This window comes from Furipterus horrens, unplaced genomic scaffold, assembly GCF_987537825.1.
Source record: "Furipterus horrens unplaced genomic scaffold, mFurHor1.1.pri manual_scaffold_6, whole genome shotgun sequence".
In the NCBI taxonomy this organism is placed as follows: Eukaryota; Metazoa; Chordata; class Mammalia; order Chiroptera; family Furipteridae; genus Furipterus; species Furipterus horrens.
Genome location: NW_028327176.1, coordinates 160,870,795 through 160,883,164, shown reverse-complemented (window position 1 = coordinate 160,883,164; position 12,370 = coordinate 160,870,795). Strand labels below are relative to the sequence as shown.

Sequence of the window (12,370 nt, the reverse complement as noted above, 5' to 3'; positions counted from 1 at the left end):
GGAGATATGAAATATAAAAACAGAATTCACTTCATTATTTATACTCACATCTAACATATCCTTTGTAATGTGTAAATACTGTTGTATCAGTTGTATTAAATAAAGCTAGATAATACAAATTTAAACTATATAAATTCACATTTTAAAAAAATGGACCATGATGGCCCAGATTACATCAACATTTATTTCCACCAACACTGGTTTTATTTATATTAAGCTTAAATGTGATCTTATAACACATAATGAACAGAGAACAGTAAAACACTTTTAGCTGCTATCATATTAAATAAGTATTATGGCTAGTAAGTAAATAAATAATAAGAATAAAGTTGCAATTTAAATCAATTTTCACTTACTACAACCACTAGATATTAGATCAATTTATGATAGAAACACAGTTTGACATTTTCAGTTAAATCATATCCTACTTGACAAAAGGGTAGAAACATACACTTATTCAGCACATGTGATTATGCTATTCATGGATAGACATTTCATAAATCCTACTTGATGAAGTTGACTTAGTATTTACTTAATTTCTTCTCACAGTTCATTAATTAATTAATTCATTCATTCATTTTAGAACAATCATAATAGCACTGTAGGTGAGGAATCAACTCCTGGTTGATACTTGGAGTTGTTCTGGGCCTTCTCCATCTCCCAATACCTCAAAGCAGGGCCCTGGCCCCACCTGACTCTCAGCACATGACTGGTAATGGGCCCGCCCACTGTGGCCTCCAAACTATGTCAGAAGGGCGTTCAGAGAGATGGGTTTTGTAAATAAGACATTTTAAACTCACAGAATTATTTTTTTTTAAATATGAAGGTGACACTCTTCCTCTAAAGTGAGATCACTGCCTCTGTCAATAAATTTGCTAACATTTTTCATCCATGGTTTTCTATTAAAGTTCAGTATGTAACTTTTTATTCACATTATGAAAGATTAAATTAAAAGATGGGCCTATCAGGAGCAAACATACAACAGAACTCTTTTGTGTTTGAAGTCTACATAAAACTGCTATCTAAATCTTTTTTTAAATACTCATGGGGGTATATTTCTCTCAATATTAGCGATAAGCTAACATTTTAAGCCATTTTGATAGTTAACAAAACCCTGGCATCAAAGCAGGTGCAGTAATGGGCATCATCACTACTTCATTCTTATGAAAACCAGCAGGTTTTACTTAAGGATTAAAATAAGAGAGATACATCATTAAAGGTCATCAAGCACTGTTACAAGATTTATAGTTACTAAATGTAAACTGAACTTAACACCATTTGCCTGACTTTTAGGGCAGCTTTTTTGTATAAAAACAAATCTAATCTGAGATCCTAGGAAAAGCACTGTCCCACATATCAAGTGCCTGTGGAACTTCCCAGGAATGTTGTATATAAAAGCAGAAATATGTTCTTAAGAAAACCATTAATGAATTCACAGTCAACTTCACAGACTTCTCTAGAATGTCCTTTAAAAAAATATCCATCATTTTAAGTAGAGTAGGATTACTTGCTTTTGAATTGTTAAGACATTCAGGGGCCAGCCAACCCCACTGGACCTCCAATCCTGTAGAGGAAGAGGGATAATTTAATATCAGGCCAAAAGCAAAGCAAAACTCAGGTTGGTAAATGTTACTGAACAGCTAGAATTTAACCACATTCCTTTGATCTAATGAAAAGGAAACATATTATGTGAAAAGGGGACAAAAAAATGAAACCTCTATTAAAAAATTAACTCCTGTTGATAGGATTACAAAATAATCCAAAACACAGCTCCAATATTTTAGAAAATCATAAATTACAGGTTCACTATCATCAAATTTGTGAGCAAGCTTTATTTAAAAAGAAAGGATAAAAGAGACCCAGGACTCTTTATATACTACCTGTGTAATATCAAATTCACAATAGCTTTTAGAGCTTTCAAATATTTAGCTCACTCACTGCTCCCAATACCTACAGTTAAACACATTCACTGACCCAATCTTGTCTCTGCACCTCAGAGTAATCAAGTGGAACAAACAGGTAGCGCCTAGATACACTATATCCTCTAGAATACGTGATCCTTATCTCATAAAGAGAATGAAGTCAGAATCCCCATATCTACAGAAATGAATGATGACCTCCAGGAGCACTCTGCCTCCCATGACTGTGGGTGCCAGACAAAAAAGGAGGTGCTCAATGCCAAGGCAAATCAGCAGACCCCTTCTCCAGGGGCCAAGACCAAAGAAGGCAGCATACCACCAGGCTATAATGTTCTCTTCTGCCTGGAGCTGGTAGAAGCCCTCCCCATTTTTTGTTCCCCAGTGCCATCGGAGACTGTCATTTATAAAAGTAACACTCGAAGCCCATACAGATAAAGCTCATGTGAATTCCCTATCACTAGACATTTCAGACATAACATCGACTCTCCATCATTTGACACACAGCTGTCAGTTAAGGGATTTGAAACACCTTATTCTGTTGTGTGATTAGCATCATACAGATGTATACAAAGACTTCTGTTAACAGGAGAGATTTGATCCCTCCATTCCAAACTAAGACCCATTTGTTTTCAAAGAATGAAACATTGTTGGGGTTTTTAAATGTGCTACTGTTTTAGAGTGTAGGCATTGATTAGAAAACAAAAGCCAGTATGAGGACTCACTCCTCACCACCCAGCCCGCAAGGGCAAACATTTAGGATATGATGCTAGAAGAGTGAGCTTGGTTTTAGATGGAGGGTACAGACAATCCTCACCCACTGCTTTTAAAATAAAGTTCTTCTGCAGTTGCCCTCTGCCAGGTGTTCTCAAGTTCCAACTATCTTTGGAAATATTACGACATGTCATCTTCTTTGCAACATCAGCAACTGGACTTGACTTAATTTCAATGCTAAGAATTGCGATTTCTGTGGCTGAAACGTAACTTCAAGAAACTGAAGTACATGTAAAAATAACAGCCCAGTACCTGAAAACAAAGTTTCCTTCATTTACTTGAACTATGTGATAATAATATTCTTAAACAACTTCATTTATTACTATTTGTTAGATACCTGTTTAGTGGGTTGAGAGTTTCTATACTGAATGCTTAGCCTCTAAATATTGTTTAGAAAATATTGTTTAGACTGTATCATTGGCCTAGAGAAAAGTTTCACTGAAAAGTGTTTCTGAAGTTATTAGTTCCATGGAAGATTAATAGGGGAATATCAGAAAAAAAAAAAAAAAAAGAGGTTTCTTGTTTCATTGTAAGCACTATTTGCAGAGGTAAATGGAATTAAGCAAGAGTTTCTTTCATTTAGGACTTCCTGAAGCTGCTATTATGACCCTTAGTGGGGGGTAAGGTAGAAGAGGGGATAAACCTGCAGCCGCAGCCTTAGGGAACTTATTTAATCTCCTAGCTTATGTTCAGTAGAACATTTTGCAGAACTAGCTCCCATGGAACACAGTTTTAGAGTTGCTGGCTTGAAGATAACGCATGCTGACTGGTTTATCAATTTAACCAACTTGTACCTAGTATTAAAATCCTTATTTATGTAGTCCCCCGAAAGCAATGTAGTAAAGAAAAAAGTTTCTACACAAAATTAGTTCCTGCAACTAGGGCCACTGGTCAAATGATATATAAACACTCCTATAACTTTTCCTGTTCTTTGCTAGATGAACAGTTCTGGAAGATTAAACTATTAACAATTACAAAGGTTTTCCTGGAATTGGAAGTAACGCAACAACAAAGGCTTACATCTGTAAAGTTCTTTCATGTAAACTTTAAGCACGTTTTCTCCCCAGATGCTCCTAAGTGTTCCGTAGGGTAAATAGGCCATGAATTATCTGCCCCATTTTTCAAATGAGGAAATGACACTCAGGAATATAAATGGTGTAAGCAAAGTCACAGTTATTTACTTGTCCAGAGTAAAAGCCCTAGACCGGGCATAGAAAAATCTGCCTTCTCTCTTAGTCCAGTGCTTTCTCAGCATAGTCCCTCCTCTTTCTCTCTCTCTGCCCCAGGCACAGTGAGAAGCTCCTCCAGAAATGTAGATTGAGGGGCTAGGCTAGCAAAGAGCAGCAGCTGAAAAACCAATTCCGCTCCAGCATCACCAGGCACAGAGGGTACAGAGACACTGAATCCCCTTCAGATTTTTCGATATCACTATTTATTGCAGAGAAACAAATGCTGTGAAAAGACCTTCCTTTCCCCTTATTTAAACTTCTGAATAGGGACTAAGCTAGAAGTCAGAAATAGGTGCACTTGGTCCTGTTTCTTTCACATAAGCAAGAGGCCAAATGAAGAAGTGAGCGAATTATATATACAGTAGCTGAGTTGAAGAATTCATACACCATTGAATGAAGACCTATGTTCTAGGAGAAGAGTTCTGGCCCCTGACCAGCATCATCAGTGTCTCCTGTGAACTCATTAGAAATGCAAATTCTAGGTCTAAGCTCTACCTTTCATCTACTGAACCAAAATTCTGGTGTGTGCCCAATGATTGGGTAGAAAAAGGCCTGCCGGTGATTCTGATGCACACGCCAGTTCCAGAAGTGTTGTAAGATATTCAATGCATAATTTAAATAACCTATTACTCCAAGTCATTTCCAACAATAATAACTTTAAGTAATAATCTCACCAATAGTGGGCTTGATGTACTTAGGATTTGGGACATGTTACAGGCAAATGACATTACTCTACATTAACTATTCAACAGAGATTCATTTCAAAAAGAACAGGAATTGAAAAAAAAAAAAAAGAATATATTTCCTCTTCCCATAGAATCTTTTTAAAGCTTACCTATGAAGGTTTCCAAGCCATTACTGAGTGGTTATTTCTCAGTAGTTGGCCAGCAATGCATAGAAGCTGTAGCTTTTCTAACCACCCTTAAACAACAGAAGCACAAGCTATTACCAGAGATGACTTCTGTAGAGTAGAACTATAGGAGTGCTTTGCAGTGTTAACACTTACACAGTAAGGGGATTCTACAAGGGGAGGTCTCTCCTTTTATTCTCCAGTCCACACAACAGCAGCTCATAGCTGTGAAGCCTGAGCCCGCCTGGGCCAGTCAGGTTTGGATAGCAGCCTGGCATCAACCACCCCTTCCTGTGCTCCTGAATCTGCTTAATCTTGTGTCGACTACTTGTCAACCAGTATTTAGTGGGTAAATGCTGCTTTTATTAGTAAAACAAGTGTAGGCTACTTGATGCTGTTGTAATACATAGAAAGGATGCAGTGTAGCTCAGTGGCACAAACTCAGTCTGTCTTAAAGTCAGACAGACCTGAGTTTAAGTACAAGCACTCCCACTTACTAAGAGGGTGACTTAAGAAAGTTCCTTAAAGTTCCAGAGCCTCCATTTCATCCTCTGTAAAATGGGGATATTAATATCGATTACCTACCTCACATAATTATTAGAAAGCAATCAGTGAAAACAGCATGTTTAGCATTTAGCCCAGAACAACAAATTCTAACAGTTTTCATTAAGTATTTTACCAAGCTAGATTATTGAAGTATAACAAATTTTGAAAACATAAAATAAAAAATAACATTTTTCAAAGTGCATATAAAAGTTAGTTTATTTGTAACTTTTCAAGAAGTGTTTTTAGAGGGATCAAAGTGTGTGATCCATAAGTAATTTAAAAGGTAAAATTTAGTAGCATTTAAAGTCACACTACTCCTACTCTAGGTTGAAAAAAAAGTTTATGACTTGCATTAGATTTAAAAAGTTACAACTATTTCTATCAGTTAGACCCAGTTTAAGTAAACAAAAAGAGGCGGGGGGGATGCTGCTTTCAAGAAAATGGAGCAAGTAATTACCTTTAAATAGTAAGAGTTTTATAATCTAAACACACCTGAAATATTAAAAGAAGAGAAAACAGTTTATAAATTTCACTTTCCACCCAACCTGGACAGAGAAAACAATATAATTTTTAAATGTCTTTCAATTTCTTGGGGTAGGTAAGAACGAATATTTCATACACTGTTATTTCCACCCTATGAAATGAAGTAAGTGTAAGTAGAATACTCATTTCTATTGTTGTTATGGGAAGCAAAAGAATCCTAGATAAATATCAAACCTTGATGGTCTATGTATTTTGTTATGTTGAAAATAAACAATTATCAAGTTTCTATGGGAAAGAAAGTGGACCAAAATTGGAAGAGTACATTATCTAGATGAGAAAACAGACTAGAAATATTTCTCCTGCACATGTGCTTGATTTCTTAAATTTGCATGGTATAAGGCATGGAAATAGGATAATTTCTATTATTAGCAATATTAGTTTCAAAGATACTTTTGGAAAAATTACACTGAGCTGCTTGGAATTCTGCTAAATAACAGAAACATATCCTTTTAAATTTTGGCCATTAGTCATATATACAAATATGTAATGCAATGAATGCCATATTTATTAATATTTTTATATCCAGTATAAATGCAGAAATGTTAAAATGTGCTTCTGTCTCAGATTTTATTTTTGGCAAGAACACACATGCATAAAAAAGAAACAGACCAAGAAATAAAAACATCCTATTTTAAAGAGTCCCTGGCTGCCATTCTGAAATTCTTGACTGGGCAAGAAGAGAATTTGACCCCAAAGTAAAGCAGTATCAGAGGGAAAAGGAGGTGGCAATGCCTGTTTTCAATTCTGGGCCATTGCCCACATATGGGCCCCATGCCAGAGATGATTCTGGCATTCTGCACAGGGGATGCTGCCCATCCAAGCCTTTATTTTATTTGAGAAAAACAAACAGCTCTGCACAGATTGGCTCTTTGAAACTTCGGGTGTATGAAAAAAAAGCTGCCAGTTGGAGCTGGACATTGGAATAAGTTTCTCCATCTTCCTTGGCAAACATTAGAGGAGAATAGTGCTGAATTACAATGAAAGAGTAAATATATACCTACACACATATATATATACATATACACATATGTGTCAAAATATTGGTGTGCAAATGTAGAAAACCCCTCAAGAGAAGAAAGTTATTTTACATCTTAGCAAATTCTGAGCATATTTTTACATGATAAGTTTCTAAAAGATCACACAGAAATTTTTAGTCTTCTCCAGGAATCAGACTGGTTAATGACCTCAAGATTTTATTATCAATGACATTTGAATATAAAACATTTAATTCTCTGAGCAGGAGTGTTTCTGACAGGTAAAGTTCTACACTTCTGTAGAATTTTAAAACTTGTGCAGAGTATCCTGGGAAAATCAAACATTCTACTTGCACTTTTCAAGGCATTGTATATAATGCTTTATTTTCTAAGTAGTAATTAAAGAGCATTTAAGTATGAATACTGCATATAATCCATCTATGTACCTCTGAAAATGCTTAGTAACTGTACAGTAAAAAGTAACTGATCATTCTTAATTAAGTTTCAAATGTACTTCTTCACACAGCTGCACACACATGTGTACTAACCTAATTGTTAGTTGCACCTGCTCCAAGGTAGCGATATTTCATAGAGCACATGGCAAGAATGATATTTCCAAGTGTTAGTCTGCTGAATGCAAATCTGTACTTCCTTTCAATAGTTTAGAACTCTGCTGCTTTGTGCCACATAGGAGCCCAGTGTACAAAAATGTGGGCAATTTTGAACTTCCCTACTTGAAAACAAAGTTATATTCTTCCTATTATAACTGAGCAATTTTTCACTGAGAAATATCTGTGTAATATTTTTCATATTTATATAAAGAACTTTTTCATTCAACCATTCTTTTAAAAGCTGAAAATCTTTCAAACTACTGCAAGTTGTAAATAAGAAGTTAAATTGTTCTTATCCTGTACCCACTATATCCACCACCGCAAATGCCATGATTTTTGTTACTATCTGAAATCTTCAGTTTCTGAGCATTAAGAACAGAAATGATAAAAAGAAAATTACCTTCTTGAGCTTATGAGCTTAAACTCTTGATTCTGCACATGCAGCAAACCATATTCCAGAGATCACACCCCTTTTGGCAGGAATCACCCTAAAATCTTAAGTTGAAATAACCATACAGCTCGAATACCTTGATTTATGTATACAGAAACACTTTTTCATGAAATGGAAGTTTTGTGTTAAATCTCTATGGTATAAAATCCTAACTTCTTGTCTTATAAGCTGATTTCCTGTTTTTTAAAAGAATGTATGTCTATCCACACTTGTAGTCTGCCAAACAGTAAGTTGAAAATATATTTAATATAATTAAAAGCAAACATATAGGACTTTGACAGGTAACTTTTTCTAGAGGACTAGTATGTCATCTGCTTGTTGAAGGATCATAACACTGTCTGCTCTGATAATAAAATAAAGAATGAAGTTCCCATTTCCACAATACTAAAAGCGACCTCATCTTCTGCTAAGATTGAGTTGCAGGATTATGTTGATATTAATATGTCTTTAAGTCAAATAAAAATATACCCTACTTACAGAATTGAAGGTAAATGTTTTCAGAAACTTAATAAAGTTACTTAGTAAAAAATTAATAAAGTTTCTTAGACTATCAGTGTTCAATTAATTTTAATAAACTAAAAATTTTATGCACAGCTACAATAAGACTATACCCAAATGTTACAAGAACCCACACACTTGAGAAGAAAACAAAACTAAGTGAACTTTTGTGTCAATCATGGGTACATGAGTCAGAACTTTTTCTGGAAACCTGGATACTTATAAAACAATCATTAGTCATAATAGCTCAAAGATACAAAAAGTTTTTAAAGGTATATCAAGAGCAAAGGAAAATATATACACCCACCTAATTTTTTAATTCAGTGCTTTGCACCTATTAACTTGCAAAATATATTTTTTTATTTAAAATAAAATCCTATATTTTTAAGAAGCAATGATGACCAGAATTCTCTAACGTCTTTTCAATGTGATTGTTTCACCTTATCAAACCAATGTGGTATTCTTCATCCTGTTTTTTGTTTGGCATCTGCATGAACATGGCTGCTAATTATATTATCCTAGTGGCACCTAAATTTGAATAGGAAAAACTTCATGATCCTTATGGAGCATAAAATATTCCTTGGAATTCAAATGTATATACTTGCTTAGACTGAGCACTCTAATATTGCAGGGAATTCTATTTGGTTAGAGAACTTAGCTCTAATTCAGAATTTCTGTTTCATAAATGATGTAGCACCTCTCCAACACCCCATTGTATGTATACATGAACACACACACACATACACATACACAGAAAGCTTTAGACTTACTCTGCTACTTTTATATTTAGCTTCCTTATTTGTTATTTATGTTTTTCTAAAACAGTTTAAGCTCTTTAGGAGTTTGTATTCACACAAAACACCATATAGATCTAATGGCTACATTTGTCATAATAAAGCCCTGCTATGTTAAATGATTAAAGTTAAATCATATTTTTAAAACTGAAAATTAAAATGAGCATATGAATTATTTTGCCCACCCACTCATTCTCAGTTTCATGCTTTTACACAATGAATAAGCAAACGTATTCTTTTCTGTATAATGTGTGAATATAAAAATGTTTTGAAAATATTTATGCGATTTGGCATACTTGACCTAATGTAGTTTAACAAAGTAAGCTAGCTTATTCTTCTGATTAGTTTTATCATTCTGAGTAAAAATCCTTTATTGCAAATTTTAAATTAATACATGGCAGGAAAAAATAAAGTGGTATACACATCATCAAGAAAATACTACATTCTTAAAATTACATTTACATGTCTATTTTCTTTTTCCTAAACCAAGTAATTCACGGTTAAAATATATACAGTATCGGATAACTTTCCAGGGAAAGAAAAACATCCTGAGATAATATACAAGAAAAAGAACTACTTCAGCTAAACAGCAACCACCACTCATGACAACTGATAAACAAAGAACACTTAAGGAATTCTATCAGTTTCAATAGCAAATTCTTGTTCTTTTGAACACTTTACTGATTGGGCTCTCAGAAATTTCCTTCAGTCTTGTAGTCCTCTCAGCCTTTATGAAACAGTTGTTGGAAACTTAAGAGGCTATTCAGCTTAATATATACTTTCCAGGAAAAGCTATTTGATAACTGGGGTGAGCAAGTATCTTCTACCTCAGATTAACCACTTGCAGTGGTATATTTTTCACCTCGAAAGTATCTTCAGCCCCTCTTTCTATTGCCCTTAGAGAATTTAAATTCAGAGACATGACGTTGTTGCATTATTGGCTCCTTGCCTCTTTACAACTGAACAACATTCTTCAAAAAGTACATGTAATTCTCCATCCTATAGGATCAGACAACAGTATCTATTTCAGGAGCAATTACATACATAATGTAAGACAGAATGTTTTTTCCTTAGAATTGTTTGTAATAATTGTGATTTGAAGGGTACTAGTCCAGTCCATGGCAATGGTATTGGTGAATTCATGTAAGTATTTCTCTTGAATCTACATACTTTTAAAACTCAATGTGGCTTACAGATGAGAATGCTGTAAGGATACCATCTGCCCTACATAGTTGTTTGTTACAGTGTTATACTTATAAGACAATATATTCCATGAAAAAATAACTCGTGTCAATGAACAAAGATACTGCAAAAATTAGTATATGAAAGAAAAGTAAAAAATTCCATATTTCTCGTTTAACACCTGTATACTAAACTATATGTGACGATCACGTTGTTACATTAATAGGAATGCAAAGTATAAAGGAACAAGACTAAATCTTGCTTTGCTTAAACAAATTAAAGACAAGTTTAACCCGCACCCGCCAAACTGTCTTCATATGGGTAGAAATAGGTGGGGGCAGAAAGGCTCACCTCTCCTGTACCCCACAGTGCCTCTCCCTGAAATAATTTTAAATATAGGCAATATATCTGTCACCTTTTCTCTTTTACTTCTTCTTCCATTCTAATCAATGGCAGACCCTTTACTGAACCCTCCTGTCCACTATCTCAAAGGCACAATTCAGAATAAGAGGACCCAAGTGTGACTTACCAGTTGCATGCCACAGATAAAGATAAGCGTGCACCTGCCATTGCAATAACCCATGGTTTCCGAGACCCCAGCCACAGTCAAACTGTCCCACGTCGGCCACCGTCGAGCCCCCACTTTATCCAATCAGATCGCCGGGAAGGACAGGCAAACCTGCCGAGGGCTCGGGGGCTCCGGGCTGCTGCTGCCAGCGTCCTGGGAAGTGACAGGCATTAGGACCTGCTGGCGCCGCGGCGGCGGCAGCTCCAGCCGCGCCCGCCACACATACCTTCACTTGCTCACTGCACACGCCGCGCCGCGGGCAATGCCGCCCGTGGAGACGCGCCCAGGGCCCGCAGGGGCAGCAGCGATAGCCTCGCAGCGCCGCCGCGCCCACGGGCATCTGGCCGCGAAGTTTCGCCCCCGCCGCTCCTCGCGCCGGCTCGCTCCACACCGCCCAACGCGCGCTAGCCACACGCTCTCCGCCCGCCGGCTCTGGGGGCGGCTGCCCGCCTCCTTGCGCCGCTCGCCGCTCCTGTGCTCCGGGATCTGCGGGGCCAGGCGGGCGGGGGTCGCGGCTCAGACCGGGAGGGGGCGTCCGGGATCCGCGGTCCCAGGCGGCGGCGGCGGCGGCGGTGGCTGCTGCGCACAGTGATGCGGGTTCCGCGCCGCGTCCTGCAGCAGCGCGTCTTGCAGCGGAGCTGCCCCTCCCCTTGCCCAGATGTGTTAATCCTCATACAACAAATCCTTCAACCTGCTCCCCGCCGCCCCCTCCTAAGACGTCAACTTCTTCCAGCCCGGCCGGCCTGCCGCCGCGGGGGCCGTTGGCAGCAGTGTCTAGGCGAGGAGAGGCACAGAAACGGCGGCTGCGGCGATGGTGTCCGAGGGGCGAAGAGTTCAGGCGGCATGTCCGTGGCTTGCTGGGCTTGTTGAAGGTCCCGCGCCCACAGTCGAGCCTGGAGCACTATTAATTAGCAAGCGAAGTGTGTGTGTGTGTGTGTGTGTGTGTGTGTGTGTGTGTGTGTGTGTGTGTGTGTGTGTGTGTGTGTGTGTTCAGGCTAGAAGGGACGAAGAGAAGGGTTAGTGAAGGGGGATGGGGTGATGAAACGGGTGCAACCGAAGCATCCCGACCGTCTGGAGAAAGCCGCGTGGGGAGAGTCGGAGCCTAGGAGGAAAAGGGGCTCCGCGGCAACCGACGCACTGCAGCCGCCCAGCACCCGGTTCCCGAGGAACTGCAAGGCCGGGGCGTGGAGAGTCACGGAGCACACGCTGCTCTGGAAAAGGGAGCAGGTTGCTGCAGTAGTTGGAAGGGAAATTGGGAACCGGAGGTAGTGGGGACGCAAAGTTACCGTTGCTGTTTCAAACTGTTGTTGTTTTTACCCAAAAAAGGAAAGGAACAAAAACAATTTTAGCACTCTAGTACTTCGGCCTTATGGACCGTCCTGGCCGGGTGAGGATTTCTGGAGGTCGATGCTGCAACCCCAGTTGATGAGCGCC

At 38.2% G+C, this 12,370-nt stretch overlaps 1 protein-coding gene across 1 annotated transcript in view; it reads right to left on the bottom strand.

The window, feature by feature from the left end:
• Positions 1-11,219, bottom strand: part of NKAIN2 (sodium/potassium transporting ATPase interacting 2) — a 946,372-nt gene extending 935,153 nt beyond the window's left edge. Inside the window, exon 1 of the mRNA XM_090280635.1 lies at positions 10,898-11,219. Within this exon, the coding sequence (XP_090136761.1) occupies positions 10,898-10,951 (54 nt within the window). The 5' untranslated portion in view covers positions 10,952-11,219. The remainder of the gene's footprint in view (positions 1-10,897) is intronic.
• Between the last annotated feature and the right edge of the window lie 1,151 nt (positions 11,220-12,370).